Below are 22,785 nucleotides of genomic sequence, written 5' to 3'. Positions count from 1 at the left end.
GCACACACGTCTGCACAAGTGTACATTAAAACTAATGTCTACTCCAGGCCCACAATTCTGTTTCTAGTAAAAAGGTAACAACAGGAAAAATTTGGAAACTGTGGGTTACCTCTGTAAAGCACTGGTATATATGTGTGTTTTAGTTTTAATGTAGTTAAAAAATCCAAAATATTTCGAAGTCTATGATTACAGGTAAGATATGAAATAGGATTTTAAAGTCTGTAGTAACATATATTATCAATATAAATATTTAATGAGATTCTAAAAATAAGTACACTGCTACTGAAAAAAGAAAATGTGTTCTGGACAAGCTTCACTACCTACCACAACCAATGCACCCACCTACCAATCACCTTAAAACACCCTCATTTCTTTATTTTCCTTCTACAATATAGTCACCAGTTCCTCCCAACTCAGATAAAAAGTATAGTATTCTCTTGTCAGACTTTCACTTTACTGGCTCACAGAATCAAGAAAAAATTTTCTTCACCTAACTTTCTAGGACTGGGCAGGGACTGGCTGCATATACCAAACCTCTCCTTACTAAGCGGTACTGTGGAGAGATAGCAGGCCTCATCATAGAATGTTTATATTTTTCCAGTCTCAAAGTAAGATGCAAGTAACTTACCATTGTCCCAAAAGGAATGGCTCTTGAAGCATGGTAATAAATGGCTATAAAATTGATGAAGAAGGCAGTGCCACACACCATAGCTGGGATAAGAAATGCCCCAATAAACATCTGCTTTATCCATCTCCTTCCTGAAAGAGAGAGGAAACTATGAAAATCAGAGTGGGGGGGGCATATATTAATGTTCATAAGGTACCAAACTGTTATTTAGCATCAAATTATTAATTTAAAATTCTAATGTAAAGATCTTAAGATTTGACATTCTAATAATTGTTTCAGGACAACAGCTAATAAAGACCAGTCCAGCTATTCAAGTATATCTAATGAAAACACAGCTTTTGAAGTGGGTGTACTGGAAAAGAGCAATGGACTATATAGTAAAATATTCCAGTGTTCTGTCCTGACCCTGCCACTGAACTGCTGTGAACCTTGGTAAGTCACTCAATCTTGTCGGGCTACAAGTTGGCCTAGATAGGTGTTTTCAAACTAGTACTTGGGAGTCTGGGAGCTTCCTAGAGGTGCCCCTGAAGTCACTGGTGAAGAAAGAGCCCCAAGCCCTGCTTCAACCAGAACAAATCCATTTTCAACAGTTTTACATATTGGAGTTTCATGTAAGCTTTAAAAAAAAAAAAAAAAAAAGTTAAAAAACCCCTTGTGTAAGTGGTCCTTAAATTTACTTCTAGCTGTAGTTATGATTATAAACATATATTTAAATTTGTTTGTTTCAAAGGGAAAAACAACAGAGTGCATCTCACGAGCTCTCTCTCAACAATTACAACTACAGACCTGTAAGTTTCATTATTTCTTTTCTTTCTTTCTTTTTTAAAATTCGGGTCTTGAATTCACGACCCTGAGATCAAGACCTGAACTAAGACCAAGAGTCGGACACTTAACCAACTGAGCCACTCAGGCACCCCAGTTTCACTATTTCTTTGTATCCTCTTTGTACCTGCCAAAATTCTGTACAGTGAGCATCTGTGATTTAAATACTCAAAGGAAGGAAACTATGTCAATTTTAAACTATGTAATCAAAAATTCTAAATCATGTTCCTATTGATCAGGAGAGTAACACGGAGCTATCTTTCTAATACAGCAGAGTATAGAAGCAAGAGCACTGTCGAGGAAACATCTGCCTACTGCTCAGAAACAAAACACAAAAACACTGGATCACTATTAAAATTCAACCCGACAACCAAAAGCAATAGGGACCTAAACAGGAAGTACGATAAGGAAAACAAGCAATACCCTAACTTCTGTTTTGTCCTATATAAAGCTCTTTTAAACATCTATCTCATATTATTACTACCCCAAATCTTGACATTCCTCCAGAAAAACTCCTTAATTCTGAACTTTCACCTCTATTTTATTTCTTTCTCAGGTAAGTTCAAAGAGCTCCTCCTTTCCACACTAAGACTCAGCATTCATCATTTGAAAACACAAAAAGGGTGGCAATTAAAGTATTATTTTTCCTACTTAATTCTAACTCTTTCCTAGCACTCTCTTTTCCTACACTTTTCATTATCTTCTCAGATTCAGACATGTATTCATAAATTCCATATTCAATTCTATTGCTCCTCTTCCCTCCAAAATCAAAAAGAATCACACATTCCACTGGGTACAATCAGTAGCCCAGACATCTGCATTGTGCTTCCTGCTGCTCTCACCACACTCTTGGAGACTGTGGTCAAGTTCCAGGCCACCCCTAGCTTCAAACTGGGTCTGGAGGATTATCCAGTACGCTGAGGACAATGTGCAGACCTTGAGCTTTATTGTTGTTCAAGTCCTGAGATAACTCTGAAAAATTCTTGATTTTCTGAGCTGACCTCTTACATTAACCTGGTTTTTAGGGATCGCTCAGACAAAATGTCAGGACATGATTACACCTTCTCAAGGCACTGTCAATCAGAAAACAACCTTTCGGGGCACCTGGGTGGCTAAATAGTTAGGCGTCCAACTCTTTATTTCAGCTCAGATGATGAGCTCAGAGGCAGAGCCCTGTGGTGGGCTCCACACTGGGTGTGGAGCCTGCTTAAGATTCTCTCTCTCCTTCTCCCTCTGCCCTTCCCCCCCAAAACCCCCACCCCTGTGCATGCTCTCTAAAAAAAAAGAGTTAAGTATAGTAAAGTTTGGCTGGGTAGTCCTAACTTGTAATCAAATTAAAAGCAAATTTATGTCCAAGTATGAGTAAATTTCCTGTTTTAAATAATTTGTTTCTGCTGTGAAGACTTTTCTGAAGGTCCAGCCTAACTAGTTTCCAGGTCAAATTCAAAGCAAAAGTTAACTTAGGCATCCTTATTTCCAAAGGATGGTAGCCCTGTATAAGACTTGTTTCCCATATCTGAAGGTAAAATATAGACACTGAAATGATAACTAAAATAATTAGGACTCCATAATGATACTCCCTCAGGCAAAGAATTATTTATACTGAAGATACAGACCACATTAAGTCTAGTAGAACCAATTTAAAAAAGCAATGGTAAACCAGGATATCCTGGGGAAATTTTAAATGATCCTGTGTAGTAACCTGTAAGTCTAGTTGACTAAAAGCCAGGATTCCTTAACGCTGACATTGCTTCAGATGAGCTGGGAAAATTCCATGAGAAAGTCTCTATCCTTAGGAATATAATTTTAAGGTCTTTCAACAACCCTTCATTCATAAACTGAAATACGCAAATCTACTACTTTCAGTACTTTCTGACCCTAGTTACAGGGAAAACAAAAAAACCTGAAGACCCTTGAGTGCCATCAAAGAAAGAAACACCAAAGAGCAGTGTCATCTATGTATTATCCCCCATCATTCATCGATCACAACAGAAAAAAAGCAAGGGGCTATTTAAGATGAAGTGCTCTTAGCAAGACTGTGACACCGAATAACAGAAATCTTTGTGCAGGGTCCTTTGATAAACATTTAAGAGTCAATAGAAATAGATAGCACTCCTTCCTATTCTCCTTCCAGTCCAGACACTCTATCCATAAGCCATAAACATGCCTTGATATCCAGCTGTAACACTATATACTCTGTGTGGAGGCCTCCCAGGGAGCACATCTAGGGAGTAAGGTACCTCAAAGCAAAATAATATCAATAACTTAAATATACCCTTTCCTACATGTGCCTCAGGGCTAACTTCACAGTGGACAATGGAGATGATCTATTAATTATTCATAATTTTCAGAAATAAAATGCAAGGATTCCATAAAAGCAATTTAGACCAGGTTTGGTGGAGATTATGTGAAACAGGATAACGAAGTATTTTACAATGGCTGTACCATCCATTTTAAATTCCAAATACCTCATAGTAAAATACTGTAATTAAAAATACGAAGTGATAACTTGGAAGTTACCTCCTTGTCTGGCATACAGACTTCCTCCAAAATAACCATTCACTGGAGATGTAGCAGCATAGACAAATATGGCTGTACTGAGCATTGATCCCCTCCTAAAAAGGCGAAACAACATATGTGATAAGTTAAAGCCAACAATTTAAAGAAAATATCATAGAGTCTATCACATTAACATTAGTTTAATTTCAAAGATAAATTTAACAACACAAAAAATATCATCCTGGACTATAAAGGATCTCAAAAGGTTGCCTGGTGAATGAATTTCTAGTTAAAATTGCACAGGCTGATACTAATTTTTTTAATCTGCAGTTAAATTTCATAATACAGTCTAAACAAATATTTCACATTTCTTTGGCAAAAATATTAGATGCTGGCACTAAAATTGTTTTGCAACCCTGTAAACCAATCACATCATATGGATAAGGATATTCATCTGTTAAGAAAAATAATTAGAATATTCCTCTTTATAATCTAATTGCTTAAGATTTTTGCCCACTGATAGAAATAAAAAATGAAGTAGAAATAATACAATCTATATTAGTGATACTACTTTAAATGGTATGACACTGAGACTTTTCCTATTTCGTTTTCCTTATACTATTAAAAATTATTTTATTTTATTTTTTAAAGATTTTATTTATTTATTTGACAGAGAGAGAGACAGCCAGTGAGAGAGGGAACACAAGCAGGGGGAGTGGGAGAGGAAGAAGCAGGCTCCCAGCGGAGGAGCCCAATGTGGGGCTCGATCCCAGGACCCCAGGATCACTCACATACTGACCACGCCAAAGAGTCACTGTGGGCAGAACCCTCGTTTTGCAGATGAGGGCCGTGTAAGTCACATGCCCATGGTCGCACAGCTCAGTTCTTCCTTCTTTCCTTCCTTCCTTCCTTCCTTCCTTCCTTCCTTCCTTCCTTCCTTCCTTCCTTCCTTCCTTCCTTCCTTTAGAGAGGGAGAGAGAAGGAAGGAAAGGAGCAGAGGGAGAGAAAGCATCTTAAGCAGGCTCCACACCAGGGCAGAGCCCGACGTGGGGCTCAATATCATGACTCTGAGATCATAATCTGAGCAGAAATCAAGAGTCAGACACTTAACTGAACCACCCAGGTGCCCCTCAGATCAACAATTTCTAACCTCTTCTTCTACTAATGATATCTACAGAATTCAGACCAACTCTTCTGTTGAATAAAACTGAACAAAATATTTTAAATACCTAATTGCAAAGAGAACTATTAAGATGATAAATGACAGTATCATTTGCCATAATATAGAAATGTATTTAAACCACTAACAATAAAGACTATTTTTGAACCTTACCGTAACTAGGAAGGTACAGTCAAGTCTGTAGATAAAACTTATAACCTCAGTTTGAGCTAAAGGATATTCTTCTAAAGAAAATTTACAAGACCCTCACACTAATGTGTGTACTGGGAAGATATACAATTTTCATAAAATAACCACCTTCTGGGTAATAATTATTATATTTCACTGTACACCTATGTATTTAGAATACAAAGATATCATATAGTCTTGAAATATGTAGCACTTCTCTGCCCAAACACCTATCCTCAACTTCTTAAAGTGGATACATAATAGTTAAAACATTATAGTATTTAATTCCCATTAATATATAGCTAAATATAAATGTGGTAGTAATATAAGAATATGTCATTCCGATGTTTCAAAGATCATGAGTCTCAGGGCACTTAGCTCAGTCAGTAGAACAGGTGACTCTGGATCTGAGGGTCATGAGTTTGAACCCCATGTTGGGTGCAGAGCTTACTTAAAAAAAAAAAAAATTACAAGACTGTGGATCTCAAAGTTTTTAAAATCAAAATTTGTTTTTTCAACAACTCAAGCACTCCAAAAACTGTTTCCTTTCAGATTATCATTAAAAAATCTGACTCATTCTCTGTAACTGGGTGTGTGAAGCCTGACACTGGCCTAGCCATGCTGAAAACTGAAAGGCTGCTTTAGTCTAAGACCAGTCTATTACCAGTCAGAAGCTTTTAATATTAGCAGAGAGGGTTCAAAAGGAATGCTCATGTGACTGAGAGTCCAAAATGCCTACCTGGGATTTAAGCTTGCAATCCCCAGAGACACTGCATTAAATGAAGTGTGAGTATCACCGTTTTAAAAATCAGACATACCCTTCATCTCTTCGTTCATAAATATTCTATGGGCATTTTCCACCCAAAATACACCATCTTCATCTACACCGAAAAATCTGCTGACATAGGGAACCGCCTACTTGTTCATCTCTCCAAGATTCGAGGCGGGAAACATCTAAGGAGCTGCTTACACTTGCCAGCTCATCACTGTCCACCCAAAGCTATAGCGCAGCAGTATTTTTCCAGACTTACCCACAGCTTCTCCCACACTATACGTTCTCAGGAGTTAATAACACACTCACAGGCATCCACACTGATACTGATCCTCTATTTATCTAATTATTTTTTCTTCTCTGATTGCTATGGTCATCACCAACACAAAATAATGTTCACACATTACATTATCTGCCTTTTATGTTTTAGAATCATTCTGACTCTGGAGTGTCTTAGAAATGTCATGTGCAAGGTTTTTCATTTTCTCACTACTTTGTATTTTTATTATCTGTATTTTCATTTCCATAGCAGAGCAAATTAAGAGACGACTCGTGGAGTGAGGATGCCTAGGTTCAAACCCCAGCTTACTAACACCCCTACAAACAGTTGTACGATCTCAGTCAAATTACTTAACCTCTCTGAACTTTACTTTTCTCGTGTGGAGAAGGGAGAAAATAAGAAATAGCCCCTCAACAGGATGGGCATGAAAATTAAAACAGCTAAAGTGTACGAAGCACCTAATGGAACCTCAACAACATTAGTCACTTTGATATCAAAATAATACTCATAGCTTTAATACTAATGACATAATTAAGTATGTTCACCTCACATAAGCACAACACAGAAAAACCATTAATAATGACAGGCTAAACAGTGCATGACTTGCCTGCTAATACCATTTATTAGAAAGTTTCTTATCTCTGAAGTTGAAGGTCTATAAGCAAAAGAGCTTCTGCATTAAAAAATGAATTGCCAAAACTGTAACCCTGACATCTAAGAAGGTACAAGGCAGAAACTTGAATTCTAGGAGAGGTTGCCCACTAGTAACTCCGAAGACTGTGACAGGGCAGTCAATGTCAATTCAGGAGTGACAAATCTGATCCAGTATTTACAGTAAAGCATGCCTTTGTGGCAGATTTGAAATGTCTTTCTTGTACTTGGGATTTAGTTCCTCTGAAATATACTGTATCCTAAAAAATGAACTACCCACCAGAACACTGAAGTTTAGGTTTTGGACAATTATTTTAAAGCTTAAAAAAGTAAACAAATTGCAATGGTTACATTAAAGAAATATAGCAGAAACTACAGAGAAACAGCCTTACTGATTAATACATTCACTTCAGCTTATAAGCACTGAATACCTTCTACATGTTTAAGTAGGTATTTTGAGAATTCAAAGATAAATTAAGATGGAGTCCTTGCTCTCAAGGAGCTTCTGGTCTAGAGGAAGAAACAGTAATTTATTATCGTTAAATATTTAACATAAAAATCAAGAGCCATTCTTTCAGCAACAATTTACTGTTTGTCCACCAAATGCCAGGCATATATAAGAAAGACTGCATTAAGAACTGAAATAGAGGAGGTGTAACTGGAAACAAGTGTCATTCTGACAGAGAACTTCACGGGGCAGTGTCTGAAGTGCCTGAATTATAACCCCTGCCACCCAGGCTCAGAATGTGTCTGCTTCTATGGACTATGAGAAACAAACTGAGGGCCTCAGAGGGGAGGGGGGTGGGGGAATGGGATAGACCGGTGATGGGTAGTAAGGAGGGCACGTATTGCATGGTGCACTGGGTGTTATACGCAACTAATGAATCATCGAGCTTTACATCGGAAACCGGGGATGTACTGTATGGTGACTAACATAATATAATAAAAAATCATTAATTAAAAAAAAAAAAAAAAGAATGTGTCTGCTTCATGGAGGTTGTAGCTCTTTGAGCACAGGTTAGAGGACCACTCAATAGGGACGGGAGATCTTTGTGAATGTACAACTTTTTCTAATAATCCAAAAACTTTTCTTGCAACCAATTTGTTCCCAAAGAAAAAAATGTACCAGAAATCATGTAAAGGTAAGATAAGTCATCCAATTATTTTTCTATGTGCCTTGTCTACCACTCTTTTTACTATTATTACTTAACAGTTAAATATTAAAATTAATAAATGTAATAAATATTAAATATTTCTTAAATATTATTATTTCTCTTCTGCTCTGTAGAGTCTCCCGGTTTGGAAGATAAATATGAAGTACTAATTCAATAACTGTGAAATCCTTGTGCTTCTTATAGAAACGTAATTGCATCTTCAGCTTTCAAAAAAATGACTATTCATTTTGTCAAACAGTACTGGCTTATAAGTAACTCTGCTCATACCTCTAATGGAACATAACCTTTTTAACCAACCAAAATGTTGAGTAAGGCTAGTAAGTTTTAGCATGTAACAGAAAAATATATGTCTAGCTGAAGATTACTGTCCATTATTTAATTTATCTGCAATAATAACATTTATGCTATTTAAATTCTAAGATAATTGGGATAAGCAAATATTTAATTATGATTGACATAAAATGTTTAAGAACAAGAAAAAACAAAGTTAAATACATGTACTTACTCTGTATATAAATCTTCTATCATTGCAACAATAATAACAATAAGAGACACAGCAAATATCTGACATCCAGAACCAATGAGAGAAGAAAATATCAGTGGGTGACTTGATGGTCTAAATACATCTCCATGCACCTGCTTCCATCCATACTCATCTCCTAGGTCTCTATCCTACACACATATATATGTAGAGAGAAGAGAAAATCATTCAGAATGAAATTAAAATACATAAAGTAAGTGAAAAATTACAATTCCAGTTGAAAGTTCCATCCCTCCAAACTTGTAGCTATTTAAAGTGTTTCAAAATACCTAGAAAAGACATTTCAAATTTAAAATAATCACTGCCTTAAATAATTTATAATGTCAAAGTATTATAGCATTCACTGAGGCTCAGGAAGGTGGCTCCCAGTTGTGCTCAGAGAATACCAAAGAATGGAAAAAAGAAAAGGTCTAGGAGCAAAAAGAAATGGTCAAAATGAGTAGTGAAGAGAAGGGCCATATGCACCCCAATGTTCATAGCAGCAATGTCCACAATAGCTAAATCGTGGAAGGAGCCGAGATGCCCTTCAACAGATGACTGGATTAAGAAGTTGTGGTCCAGGGGCACTTGGGTGGCACAGCGGTTAAGCGTCTGCCTTCGGCTCAGGGCGTGATCCCGGCGTTATAGGATCGAGCCCCGCATCAGGCTCCTCTGCTATGAGCCTGCTTCTTCCTCTCCCACTCCCCCTGCTTGTGTTCCCTCTCTCACTGGCTGTCTCTATCTCTGTCGAATAAATAAATAAAATCTTTATAAAAAAACAAAAAAGAAGTTGTGGTCCATATATACAATGGAATATTACTCAGCTATCAGAAAGAACGAGTTCTCAACATTTGCTACAACATGGACGGCACTGGAGGAGATAATGCTAAGTGAAATAAGTCAAGCAGAGAAAGACAACTATCATATGATTTCTCTCATCTATGGAACATAAGAACTAGGATGATTGGTAGGGGAAGAAAGGGATAAAGAAAGGGGGGGTAATCAGAAGGGGGAAAGAAACATGAGAGACTATGGACTATGAGAAACAAACTGAGGGCCTCAGAGGGGAGGGGGGTGGGGGAATGGGATAGACTGGTGATGGGTAGTAAGGAGGGCACGTATTGCATGGCGCACTGGGTGTTATACACAACTAATGAATCATCGAGCCTTACATCGGAAACCGGGGATGTACTGTATGGTGACTAACATAATGTAATAAAAAATCATTTAAAAAAATAAATAAATAAATAAATAAATAAAAGAAATGGTCAAAATGAGAGAAGAGCACACTGGCTCTCTGAACATTCCTATTCTTGCCATTTACATCACACCTGTGGCTCAAATACAAGGGGCCAGATGGAGAACAAAAGAGAAAAAGAAGATTGAAGCCAGTAGTAGATGCCCTAAAAATGCAGAAAAGTCCTTTATACCCTGGAATCTAAGAAAATACATGAGGAAAATATCAGTTATATATTATCTATTAAATATTATTTAACTGTCTATAGCACTTTTTAAAAAGTATTCAATTTTTCCTTTTCAACCTGAATAAGCAAGTATCTAAAGCAGTAGTTCTTAAGAAATATCAGTCCCTTAAGATAATCTGGCTTTTTAGGGGCTGGGGGTGATCCTGGTCAGACGTGTTTGAGAAGCACCAAATATTTTATCTACCCTGTGATACTTCACAATGCACATTTGCATATTAAAATATTAATGTTGAACTCCTTTCCAAACTTACTTAATGACAGAGCATATCTACATAGAACAGCCATTAATATTCTACAGAACACACTTTTGCTCATTTACCACATTGTGTATAATACAGTAAAAGAATTTAGAAAACAAAGCTCCCCTCTGACCTATTAAACCAAATGTAAATTAATCCTTTCACCCACTCCCCGAATTTTCTGCAGTATTTAAGTATTAGAAAGATGTCAGTACAGGTCTACAACTTCTTTGCTGCAATTCTGAAATCTAAAGCTCTGAAAACCGAAAGTTTGTTTCAGAAGTCTGACACATTCTTATTTGGTGGCAAAACTTGAGAGTGAAGAAGAGGTTATTTGTACTGTTTATCTCACTTACGGTGAACATTCATATGTTTTGCTGAAAAAAACATAAATATATTTGATTATGGGGCAGGTAATCAGAGCATGTAAAAACATTAATATATTTGATTAGAGACCCTCAGGGAGTTCACACTTCTCTAAAACCTGAAAATTCTGAATTCCGAAACTCATGGAACCTACATTCCAACATTCAAAGTACCACTGAGTTAAACCATTTTTATAAATACAATGTAAAATGTTCACTTACCATATCATCCATTTCTTCTTCTTTACTGTACCGGGCATAATCTTTTCTTAGAGTTCTCATTAAAATCATTGAAACTAAGCCCACCAAGAAGATAACCATCATGAAAGAGTTGAAAATTGAAAACCAATGAATCTAAAATAACAGAAAATAAGATATCACTGACATGAAGTCTCAGTCACAAAATTCATAGGTTTCGTGATGACAGTAGCATGTCAGTGCAAAAAAAATTTTTTTTTAAACTTTTACATAAAAATCAAAACTTAAGACACACTGTGGTGAGTATTCACAATGCAAAGAGACTGGCTTTCTTTACAGTAAACTTCAGATGCATTAAAAACATGATCTCGTATACACATATTTTCACAATCAATTTTATTGTACAAATAAAGTACAACTGGACCACATGACATATGCTATTTAGCATCACACAGAAAGAACACGGGATCTGGAGTCAAACAGGCCTGGGTTTTAACCCAGACTCTGCCAATTTCTAGCTACGTGACCCCAACTTTCCTATATCAAAAAGGAAGAAAATAATATTATCCTCATTTATATGGCTCAATAACATGTATAAAAAGTATGATACCATGTCTGGCACAGGCAGCACATACTCAATAAATGTTACTTTCCTTCCCTCGAACTGAGCAACAACCTGGAAACCTCCTCAAAATTCCAAAGACTGAACCATCATAGTTGACTGCCATGGATCTGGGCCACCCTCCGGAATGAGAGACTTCCCTTGCTCCAGTTCATCTTCTTCACCCTGTCACCATCCTTATCCGCTCCCTTCTACCTGAGCTCTCCACGGTACAGAGAACAATGAGATACCTCATTGTGTCCCAATGTTCCCAAGACTCTTGACTTTGATTTCACTCACACATATGCCCCAGAATTATGTCCAGATTCTGGTTCATAATCACAAGGTACACTGTATCTCTGAGTGCATCTCAGAATTCAGTGCATCTGACCTCAAATTCCTTTATATTTTAATTCCCAAAAGTTCCTCAAGGATAGTACCAAAATTTCTCTTCACTCACCAAGGCCCCAATTTCATTTAGTTTTCTGCATTTTCCTCCTAGCCTTTCATTCCTTCTGTCAATCTCCTAGAAGTTGTTTCCCTCTTAAATCAATCTTTCTACTAGGCTCTATATCTCTTTCATTCCTTGAGGTGCTTTCCCCTCTCTCATTTTGCACCCCTAAATTTGCACCTTTCTCTAGCATTAGCAATTGCCAAAGGTCCCCACCTACAATGGTATCCACACCCTGGGGTGGTTATATGGCTCAAACAAGATAATAAACGTAAAGTGTATGGCTTAGTGCCTAGGCTCATAGGAAAACACTAAAAAAATTAACAAGTTGTTATTTCTATTATTATCTTTCAAACTGTTTGCATGATCTTTTGTCCCCTCATTTTTCCTATCTTCTATCTCCCTCTTTTTTTTTTTTTTTTAAAGATTTTTATTTATTTATTTGTCAGAAAGGGGCAGCAAGAGAGGGAACACAAGCAGGGGGAGTTGAAGAGGGAGAAGCAGGCTTCCTGCCGAGCAGGGAGCCCAATGCGGGCTCGATCCCAGGACCCTGGGATCGTGACCTGAGCCGAAGGCAGACGCTTAACAGCTGAGCCACCCAGGCACCCCGTATCTCCCTTCTTTCAATGCCAATACTTTCCAAATGAGGAAACAACACTTTCTGCTTCTTCCCCCACTTACTCCTAAAAACGACACAATCTCACTTTGCCCCATAAAATTTCTCTCAAAGGCCTGCAATGAACTTTTAAACTGATTCAGCAGTCAATTATCTGTCCACTGTCCTTGCTCTCCCGTCACATCTCATCTCTGCTGCCACTACACCATCCTCCCTGACGGGCCTGCTGCTTCAGCTCCTCCATCTTCGGTGCCTGCTCCTCCCACCCTGGTGAACTTTTCCAGAAGCGCCAGGCTTGCTCTACTATGACTTCTTCAGGCTCTCAGAACTTCAAACTAGTGTCGCGGTGATGATGGTAACACCCCCGCCCCCAACAGATAAGGCTACCTTATCTAGCCAACCTTTCTTTCCATTATGTCCTATCTTCCAGCTGGGCCTATCCTCCTTCGATGACCCACAAATACAGCACACTCATTTCCACCTGTCTCCTTCTCATTTCTTCTCACATGGGATCTACTTCTATCCACCTCTGTAAATTCTATCTACTGTTTAAAGCCCAATTAGAAAACCCTCTCCTCCATAAAACCTCTGATCTACATATCCCGTTATTCATAGATGTACTGCTCTACACGTCTACAGGTACATACATAGAGTATTTAATATGAAGGGCGTACTGTCTTGTACAATTAGGCCAGATTTTAACTTTGGCTAATATGCTAAGTATGTGCACTGGGGTGAACGGCAGCCCTAGCTGTTACCCACCCTAAGGCTTCAGATAAGGGACAAACTCTGTGACTCTCCCTGAAAAACAGGAGATAGCCAATTGCCTCTGTCTCTTTATAAAATCATTTTTTCCTACATTTAATAATTTATTTATTGAATATCTACTGAAATTATAAAAGAAATAAAGAATGCATTATAATTTGAAATATTTGCAAAAAAGGGTTATATGAGATTTAAGTTTATCATTAAAGTATCATTCAAGACTTATAAAAGCAGTCTATAATTATACTTTTCCAAAGATTTGATTGTTCTCGTCCTAAGAAATTAATGACCCAAAAAAGGATGAGAGAAAAAATTAGCTTCTTTCAATTTATCAAATTTTTTAAGAGAAAAGAAGTTGTATGTAGTTACTATTTAGTAATGAGAAAGATGCTAATGATGTACTGTATGGTGACTAGCATACAATAATAAATAAGATAGATAGATAGATAGATAGATAGATAGATAGATAGATAGATAAAAATTAAAAAGAAGAAAAATGCACCTGAAATGCAAACTTTCAACAAAGCTCCCTGCTATTTTCTAATCTAAGATAGAAACTTTAAACCAATACCCATTATAACGTACTGCCATTAACCAGACATTTTGTAATATCCTTTTATTCCAAAAATTACAAAATGCTGTTATGATTTTGGAAGTATTATAGCACGGGAAATATTTCTTAAAAAGAATAAACCAGATGTCACAAAGGGGTTACTAATCCTATGAACTGCTGGCTCCAGCCCCCCTAAGTGTTGCTAACCCAAAAGCAGCACCCCAGGTTCAGCACAAATCTTAGAACACTGGAGAGAGATATATACCCGAGTGGTGCCACGTGCTATGTGTCAAACACTGAACTCAGTGCTCTCTATACACTATCAAATGGAGCATCACAACACTGCACAGTATCACAATCCTTGCTTCACTATGAAGGAGGCGGAAGCTGGGGAACTGAGCAGTGTGGCCACGGTTATGGTGGGTGGCAGAGACTGAGTGTGTATCCAGCTCGAGCTCCTCAGCCTGAGTTTGGAGTATTAGAAACAATCCCTACTGTTAGCCAGTAGACCCTGCCGCTCCCACCTATTTAAGGAACAGGCTGCAGTAATCTCCCCCCCTTCCTGCACTGTCAGTTTTGCACTCGCTGGTGAACCCTTCCACGTATAAACAAGTTTTTTATATCTAAAATAAAATCTCCCGACTCCATTCTTCCTACTGACTATCACACTGTTTCTGTCCTCCCTTGCAGCCTCCAATTCCTCTCCTCTGAGCTCTTATACCAGCTCTGTTCAGATTATGCCCCATCGCTACCCCCAAATTGCTTTGTCAAGCTTACCGATGACTCCAAATGAATCCGACAGTCACTTTCACCTCACCTGACCCAGCAGCAACAGAACTAATCTCTGTCTCCTCCAAGATACTCTTTCTTCATTTGGCTTCCAGAACACCACACAAGCTTTCCCCCCTACCTTCCTGGGATCTCCTCAGAGCCTAAGCTGGTCTACCCTACTCTCCCTAATCTTGTCTTACTGCCCCTAGGACTCAGTCCTTGGTCCTCTTCTAGTTCTACATACTCTGCCTTGGTAATTGCATCCAATCTCATGGCTTTAAATACCATCTATACGCCAGTGGCTACAAAATCTGTATCTCTAGCCCAGACCTCTCTCCTGAACCCCAGACTGATATATTCGACTAGGTGCTAAGTATCTCCATTTGGATGTCTTAAGACACTTCAAAACCAACATATCCCACGCTGTACTCTGAGCTTCCCCTCCATGCCTCCTCCAAATACAGACTTTTTGTCTCAGTAATGGCAGCTCCATCTAATAGTTGCTCAGGTCAAAACTCTGTGAGTTCTTGTCAACCTTTCTTTATCTTGCTACCCATCAGGAAACCCTGTTGGCTCTCCCCTTCACAATATGCCCACAATCTGATACCTTCTCACCAACTATGCCACTACACCTTGCTCTGAGCCACTTCCCCTCTCACTGCACTGCTGCAATACCCTCTCATCTCCCTGCTTCTCCCCTCCCGCCACACGGCCTCTTTTCAACATAATAACCTGAATGATCCTTTTAAAACAGAAGTCAGATTTGTCATTACCCTGTGGAAAACACACCGTGCCCCTCTTTGCATTCAAAGGCCCCACAGCAGCCATGGATCACCTGGCTCCCGCTACTCTCTGACCTCATCCACTACTCCTCCCCTCACCCTGCTCCAGCCACTCTGGCCTCCTTGCTATTCCTCAAGCACACCGAACACACCGAGCGCATTCCCACCGCACGTTTCCACCACCCAGGCTTTTCAAAGCTGTTGCCCCTGCCTGGAGTACTCTTCCCTGGCCCCCCATATCCATATTCCTTATTTCCATCAACTCCTTCAAGTTTTTACTCAACAGTGCATCTCAGAGGCTTACCCTGAGCACCATATTCAAACTACAGCCTCACCTGTGGTGCTCCTGCTGCACTGCTCTCTCCTGAAGGACATATCTTCAAGCACACTACACCCTTAACTTACTTTGTCTATTACAGGTCTCCCCTACTAGGAGGATAAGCTCCAAGAGAGCGCAGATCTTTGCTTTCATTCTCTAATGTAGTCCACTTACATAGCACTGTGCTTGACACATAGCAGGTGCTCAATTAATAACTGCTAGAAGGAGAAATATGGTACATTTCTCTACTAGTGAAAATGCCAAATGGCAGCCTTTCCCCCAAGTTATCAATACCCAATGGCATGAGAAATAGGGCAGGCTCAGGTATTCCAGTAGGAAATGTCAGTTGAGAGCCCTCATATTTTCTAATATTATCTAAACATTTTAGTTATTTGTGCCTATACCTCAACCACGTTCAAGACTGCATGAACACTACATCTGAAGAGAACACACTGGGGGTAGGGGAAGTGGAGGCTGGGGAGGAAATTTATTTATTTATTTTTTTAAAGATTTTATTTATTCAATCGACAGAGAGAGAGACAGCCAGTGAGAGACGGAACACAAGCAGGGGGAGTGGGAGAGGAAGAAGCAGGCTCCCAGCGGAAGAGCCTGACATGAGGCTCGATCCCAGAACGCCAGGATCACGCCCTGAGCCGAAGGCAGACGCTTAACCACTGAGCCACCCAGGCGCCCCCGGGGAGGAAATTTAGGTCCAGGAGTAGCATGCTCGGACCTAGAGGAATATTAAGAAGTAGTGACAGGTTCTGATGAAGTCTGGCAGCAATGATACAAATATTAGACCATAAAAACTTAGAGTACCAATAAACTTCAGAATTCCAGTCTAAAAGATCAGATCAAAAGACAGAGGAGGCAAGTCAGGAAGAAAGTCATCCCCTTATGCCTGTTGTCCTTTCATCTCCATCCCTGAAGGAGGGAACCACTAAAATAAATCTATTTTTTCCTATAAAGTACCAAAGCTACCACCTGTACAAAACCAGCAACGATGCCAGTGGACTTATGGTCTGAGCTCCATCTTACATCGCTGGTGGGAAGTGGGGGCATTTCTTCCCAGTCTTGATGTTCCTTTTTATGTGGAAAGACTTCCACCAGCAAAAGTTTCTGGTCTCACTCCACTCTCATCCGTTCCTTCCTAGAGGATTCACACATTCTGCTTTGTTTCTCCACATTTTAAGTTTCTCAAGGGCAGGTGCTCATATACAGAAGTCCAGCACTGAGTGTGAGAAATCAGTCTAATTCTGAGGGGGGTTTTTTTGGTGTTTTTTTTTTTTTTAAGATTTTATTTATTTATTTCATTTTTTTTTTAAGATTTTATTTATTCATTCGACAGAGATAGAGACAGCCAGCGAGAGAGGGAACACAAGCAAGGGGAGTGGGAGAGGAAGAAGCAGGCTCATAGCGGAAGAGCCTGATGTAGGGCTCGATCCCATAATGCCAGGATCACGCCCTGAGCCGAAGGCAGACGCAGAGGGAACACAAGCAGGGGGAGTGGGAGAGGAAGAAGCAGGCTCACAGCGGAAGAGCCTGATGTGGGGCTCGATCCCACAACGCCGGGATCACGCCCTGAACCGAAGGCAGACGCTTAACCGCTGTGCCACCCAGGCGCCCCCAATTCTGAGTTTTAATATTAAGAAGGCCACCTGTCCACAGACATAAGTCACATTTTTCAGTATCAGCATCATTAATAATAAAAGTAAAATTCTGGCTTTTGGTTTGTTGTATCTTTCCTTGTGTTACTCAAAACTGGTTTAAAGCACAGGCATGATGAAGGGGGCTTTCAACTGCTCCCCTCAAACTCTCTATCACCCTAGGACTCTGAGCTCACAGGTGAAATCACCACAAGCCCAATGTTTCAACTCCACGGCCTTAGTGCAGTGCCCTGCAATATGGCAGATGCTTGTTAATGTTTGCTAAACTGAGCACATAATGAATGTCTTAAAATACACAATTTACCTACCCTGTGTTGAAAAAAGGATGGATCAAGATATTTGTCAAATCGATCTTCAAATTTTACATCTGACTTTTTCCATTTCACCTGAAAAAAAAATTTTCACTTAAAAAATAAAGGCCGGTAAACAAATTAATAAGCTGATAATAAAGCCCTGAGCAAAATTAGGCAAGATTTACAGACTTAGAACAAGAAGCTAGAGAAATGGTGGAAAGTTACTGCCAATTTGAGAAGCTGAAACACGTAAGATGAAAAAAAAAAACTAACCAACTTTCCTCTGCATTAACAAAACTTCCAAAATACATAGAGGGATCATTTCAGTTTTCAAGGACTACTAACTATTGCTGACTTATATACTCTGATCTATTAATGTGATAAGAACTGAATTAACTAGACCAATTAAAATAAGAATCTATCCATCTTTGACTTTAGATTGCATTCATTTTATTACAATTATCAAACTTCTTTGTAAATTCAGTTACATAAATATCATTTGCACTAGTTACATATGCATAAGCTTAAAAAAAACTTTCAAAAACTGGCTACTAGCAATGGATTCACACTAGCTATCAGGAAAAAAACTGGTGAAGAGAGAGGCTACCTACATCAGATTTTTCTTCTTTCCACTATTTTTAATCCTAATGGAACAGAATTAACTTGACAGTTGCAAAGAGCTCTGACTAGCTCTTACTCTGCAGGAGTATCTTATTCCAACTGATAAAGCAAAAACATGGTAAACTATACCAATCCAGCTATTTTCAATACAGCATCATCTCTATCTGCAACAGTAAAAAGGAAAGAGAAACAACAAGGTATACTGCAATCTAAAAATATAACCATGAAAAGACACGGCTGGCTTAGCCCTAACTGCTCAGTTACAACGGTAAACTTTGTTGAAGCCAATGGTAAATCCTGCAAGTGCGTAAACTGTATCGTATTAATACAGACCTGAAGCAAATCTCCCTGCTTTTAGGAGGCTTACTTACATACATTAAGGAAATACAGGTTTAGTAATATTCTGTTGCACCCTATTTTCATTTACTGAAGTAGTAAAACACACTTAACTATTGCTATTAGGTCACAAACACTTCTTCCTGTACACAATTATTTTAATACTTACTGAATAGGACATCTGGATTTTAGTATTAGGAACCAGTTTCACCTTTCCTTCACTAGTTAGATTAACGTCAACAATTCGATTTCCATTAAAACCTATTTCGAGTTTTTTGTACGTCCAAAGATAGTAATCTTCTCCATTTTCATCTGCTTCACCAACAATACCTACAAAAGAAGTAACACTTTATATAAGGTAATATCACTTAATGTTTAAAATATGTTAGAAGCTAAAAGCCCATAAAAAAAGTTTTTATAAACAAGCAATATTACCATTATTCTTCATGGTTAGAAAAGGACAAAAGTACAGGCTAGACTTCTACTCTTTGTTAACGACTTGGCCAACATAAACCATGGTCATATCATGAACAGCTCAACATAATCTATCACTAATTTGATCCTCAAAGTTCATTGCTTTGTCATGAGTATCACCTTCATGGTAATAATTATCACCTTATATGTGTATACTTCCTAACACCTGAAAATTTCAGGGAAGTATGGTCACCATCTGGCATGGTCACCCAGTTAGTAGTAGTCAAACTAAAATTAAAACCAAGTTCTCCAGAGGCCCAATGTAGCACTTTCTCTAATAACCTAAGATCTACATATGCCTAACTAAGCTGCACATACGTGTGTATCAGTATCAAAACTTAAAATGCCTCCTCTTTATGCTTCAAGTACTGGACCTATTCCTTGGGAAATCATCAAAACAAAAGGAGCGTAAGAGAAATGTTAATGAGGCACTAGTTTAAAATGATCATTGTGGTTTTGTTTTTTTTTTAAGATTTTTTATTTATTCATATGAAAGAGAGAAAGAGAGAGCACAAGCAGGAGGGGAGGGGCAGATGGAGAGGGTAGAAGAGACTCCCCGCTGAGCAGGGTTTTATCCCAAGACCCTGGAATCATGACCAGAGCCAAAGGAAGACACTTAACCGACTGAGCGACCTAGGTGCCCCTAAAATGATCATTTTGATCATAGTTTGGGATATTGAAAGAAGACCCAAACAGTGTCAGGACAACAGGTGGTAGCTGTTCTCTATGTTCCCTACCCAAACATATAGACTTCCCAAGAGCCTTATCCACTACAAGTAACTACGTAGGGCCTTCCCTCTATGGTCAGTGCATCTCATTAAAGTATTAGGGGGAAAAAAGATCATGTCTTATTAAGGATTATTTGCTTATTAACCAAAGTCGTTCTCTCAAACTGATGCAAATTCAAGGAATACAGTTTCATTGTGTTTGAGGTTGCAGAGGGATAATGAAATCCTTCTAATAATTAATTTCATCAAGGTTTATTTACCTATCTACACTGAAAACTCTGCGGGTGGAGGCACAATTACACCAAATAAGAAGCTATTCTCTATGGGGCTTTTAAAAGACACTGAAACACTTACCCCAGAAAAAGGCCAAGCAAGAATTTTTTTTCTGACAAGAATTCCCATAGTTCAGACCTTCTCGGACACCCAAATGTACTCTCCTAAACATGGCAGACCCTAGAATCCCAGGGCTAAAAAAGATTTACTTCAGGACAGGAAAGCACAGCTGCCATGTTGCTAAGGAGACCCACGGAAATGACTGAAAAAACCCTAAGGTTCCAGACAAGAAACCCAAAAGCAATGGAAAAGAACACGGGAGTAACCTTCTCTCTCACCAAAAAAAAAAGAGGAAACCCTGACTAACGGGTTCTCCTGAACTACAGGCTCAGAAATCTTGAGTGAATATTCAGCACATCTTCTTGCTACCCTTGGAGCTGATCACAGAAATGCCTGTGTTAATGTAATACTAATTACAGTCATTTATATGAAACGCTTACTATTTATACCTAATTAACATGCAACAGAGTAGCAATGATGCATACAATTATATCTTGAGATTGACTTTCTTACAAATTTTATCTTGGCACTACATTAAACTCTGGTCTGATATTTTCAGTATTTCAGTTTGCTGCTCATGAATGTAGTAGTCTGCTAACAATTTTAAGAATTCGAATATTCATTATACAAAGAACAGGTGTCCAAAGGGGAAGGAAAAAAAAAACTAAGAGAATAATATGATCAAAGACGCTGGCTGATAGTTGGCTGTGTTTTGCATTTAAAATAATTTAATCAGATTCTTAACAAGTTCACCATCTTAATGCAGCCAAACCAGCTATGGGACTCTCCCTACCCAGTCACTCACTAGTACACATCTGGCAGAGCTCTGTGCCTTGCAAGCTGTCACCCATATGAGAAACAAAGGGATGAAGAGCAGCTGTGGTCCCCAAATGCCCTGCCAATTGCAGTAAGTATGCAACTACCCGGGGTTTTTTTTTTTCCGCCCCTTTTAGAATATTCACTTACTTTAGACTGACTTGCTATGTTTATAACTCATTTCAACAGTACACAGATGTAATTCCTTTCCCTAATATCATTCTCCTGCAAAGCTACATGTAAATATATTCTTTAAAAAAAAAACACAAAAAAACCAACGACTTAAATAATGTAATCATGTCCAACACAAATAAAGTTTGGATTTTGCACAGGTCTGTATTAACTATGCCATAGATCCTCTCCATTAACAGAGATAAATAAGAGCTAAAACATTAACCATTTTTAGGGGCACCTAGCTGACTCAGTCAGTAGGGCATGCGACTCTTGATCTTGGGGTTGTAAGTCTGACCCCATGCTGCATGTAGAAATTACTTAAAAAAAAAAATCTTAAAAAAAAAATGAAAAAAATTTTAAACAGATAGTGTTTTGGAAAATAACATAGGAACTAGTGAAACAAGGAATTCAGGAGACTGTCTTATCTCAAAACCATACCACCAGCTCCACATGAGAGAAAGCCAAAATAAAACTTCAAAATCTAGTTCCTTTGTATTTGACAGAATAAGTCAAAGTAAGATATGAAAAAAATGGGGGAAGGGAGGCTATTTCAGATTGTTCAAAATACCTTTTAATCCCTTGAATCTGAAAAGTTGTATCTAAAAGTTATATTTTGAGGGCGTTTCATACAAGGCTTAGCAATGTTAAAACCACTTCAAGTAAAGGGGACCGTAAAATCGGTTAAAATCATTCTGTGGAAAAACACTGAAAACACACTTCCTGATTCAGAGTACAATCAATCACCTTAAGACTGGTGACATAAGTCGTGCTTATTACACAAATATTCCCAAACTTTAACCAGAACATACAATACCCACCCCATATCGGTAAGTCGTCTATGTACATCTGGTACCAGTAGTGATTCTTGATAGCGTACACAAACGCATCTCTCTTTTCTTTATCTAAGTCAATTTCACAGTAAGTGGCTGGCATCACATCATCTGCATAAGATAAAAACTGCAAATTAGCACACTGTTTGTAAAACAGTTATAGGAAAAATAATGCAAGAAAAAAACCAACATTTCCTCAAGGTAAAATTTGTATTCCTAATCGTCGAATCCAGGTGATAACTATATGAGGGTTCAGTACAGAATTCTTTCCCTTTTTATGTATGTTTGAAGGGTTTTCAAAGTAAAACAATTTAACCATCTTCCTTTTCCAAGATTATCTTATTACATGAAAAAATTGTCCTTTATATAAAGAAAACTATATAAGAACATTTATAAAATAATTTTAAATGGATGATTTGGTTTAAAAAACAAAAATAAGAACGCTTAAAATACATAAACAAGTTTTTGTTTAACATATACAAAAACTCAAAAATAGGATCCTAATTAGAACAACTTCTAGCTTTAAGATCTCTGAGATCAATATTCATTTTTAACATTCTTGGAAATGCAAGACACTAGAGGCCACAGATTCTATGAGGAATCCCAGTGACTCTTCATAATTAGAAAGATTAAAATACAAACCTCTATCTAGCAGGTGTCACTGTTTATAAATT

General features: G+C 38.2%; 1 protein-coding gene across 1 annotated transcript in view; it reads right to left on the bottom strand.

The window, feature by feature from the left end:
* Nucleotides 1-22,785, bottom strand: part of TM9SF3 (transmembrane 9 superfamily member 3) — a 70,668-nt gene that overhangs the window by 28,038 nt on the left and 19,845 nt on the right. The window contains exons 3-9 of the mRNA XM_040624262.1: nt 22,100-22,222; nt 18,926-19,086; nt 17,815-17,892; nt 11,006-11,137; nt 8,681-8,847; nt 3,971-4,065; nt 629-759 (exon numbers count right to left, since the gene is read on the bottom strand). Coding sequence (XP_040480196.1) covers nt 629-759; nt 3,971-4,065; nt 8,681-8,847; nt 11,006-11,137; nt 17,815-17,892; nt 18,926-19,086; nt 22,100-22,222 — 887 coding nt within the window. The remainder of the gene's footprint in view (nt 1-628; nt 760-3,970; nt 4,066-8,680; nt 8,848-11,005; nt 11,138-17,814; nt 17,893-18,925; nt 19,087-22,099; nt 22,223-22,785) is intronic.

Source organism: Ursus maritimus, unplaced genomic scaffold (genome assembly GCF_017311325.1).
Source record: "Ursus maritimus isolate PB19 unplaced genomic scaffold, ASM1731132v1 scaffold_7, whole genome shotgun sequence".
NCBI classification, from domain to species: Eukaryota; Metazoa; Chordata; class Mammalia; order Carnivora; family Ursidae; genus Ursus; species Ursus maritimus.
This window is presented reverse-complemented; position numbering and strand designations above follow the sequence as displayed.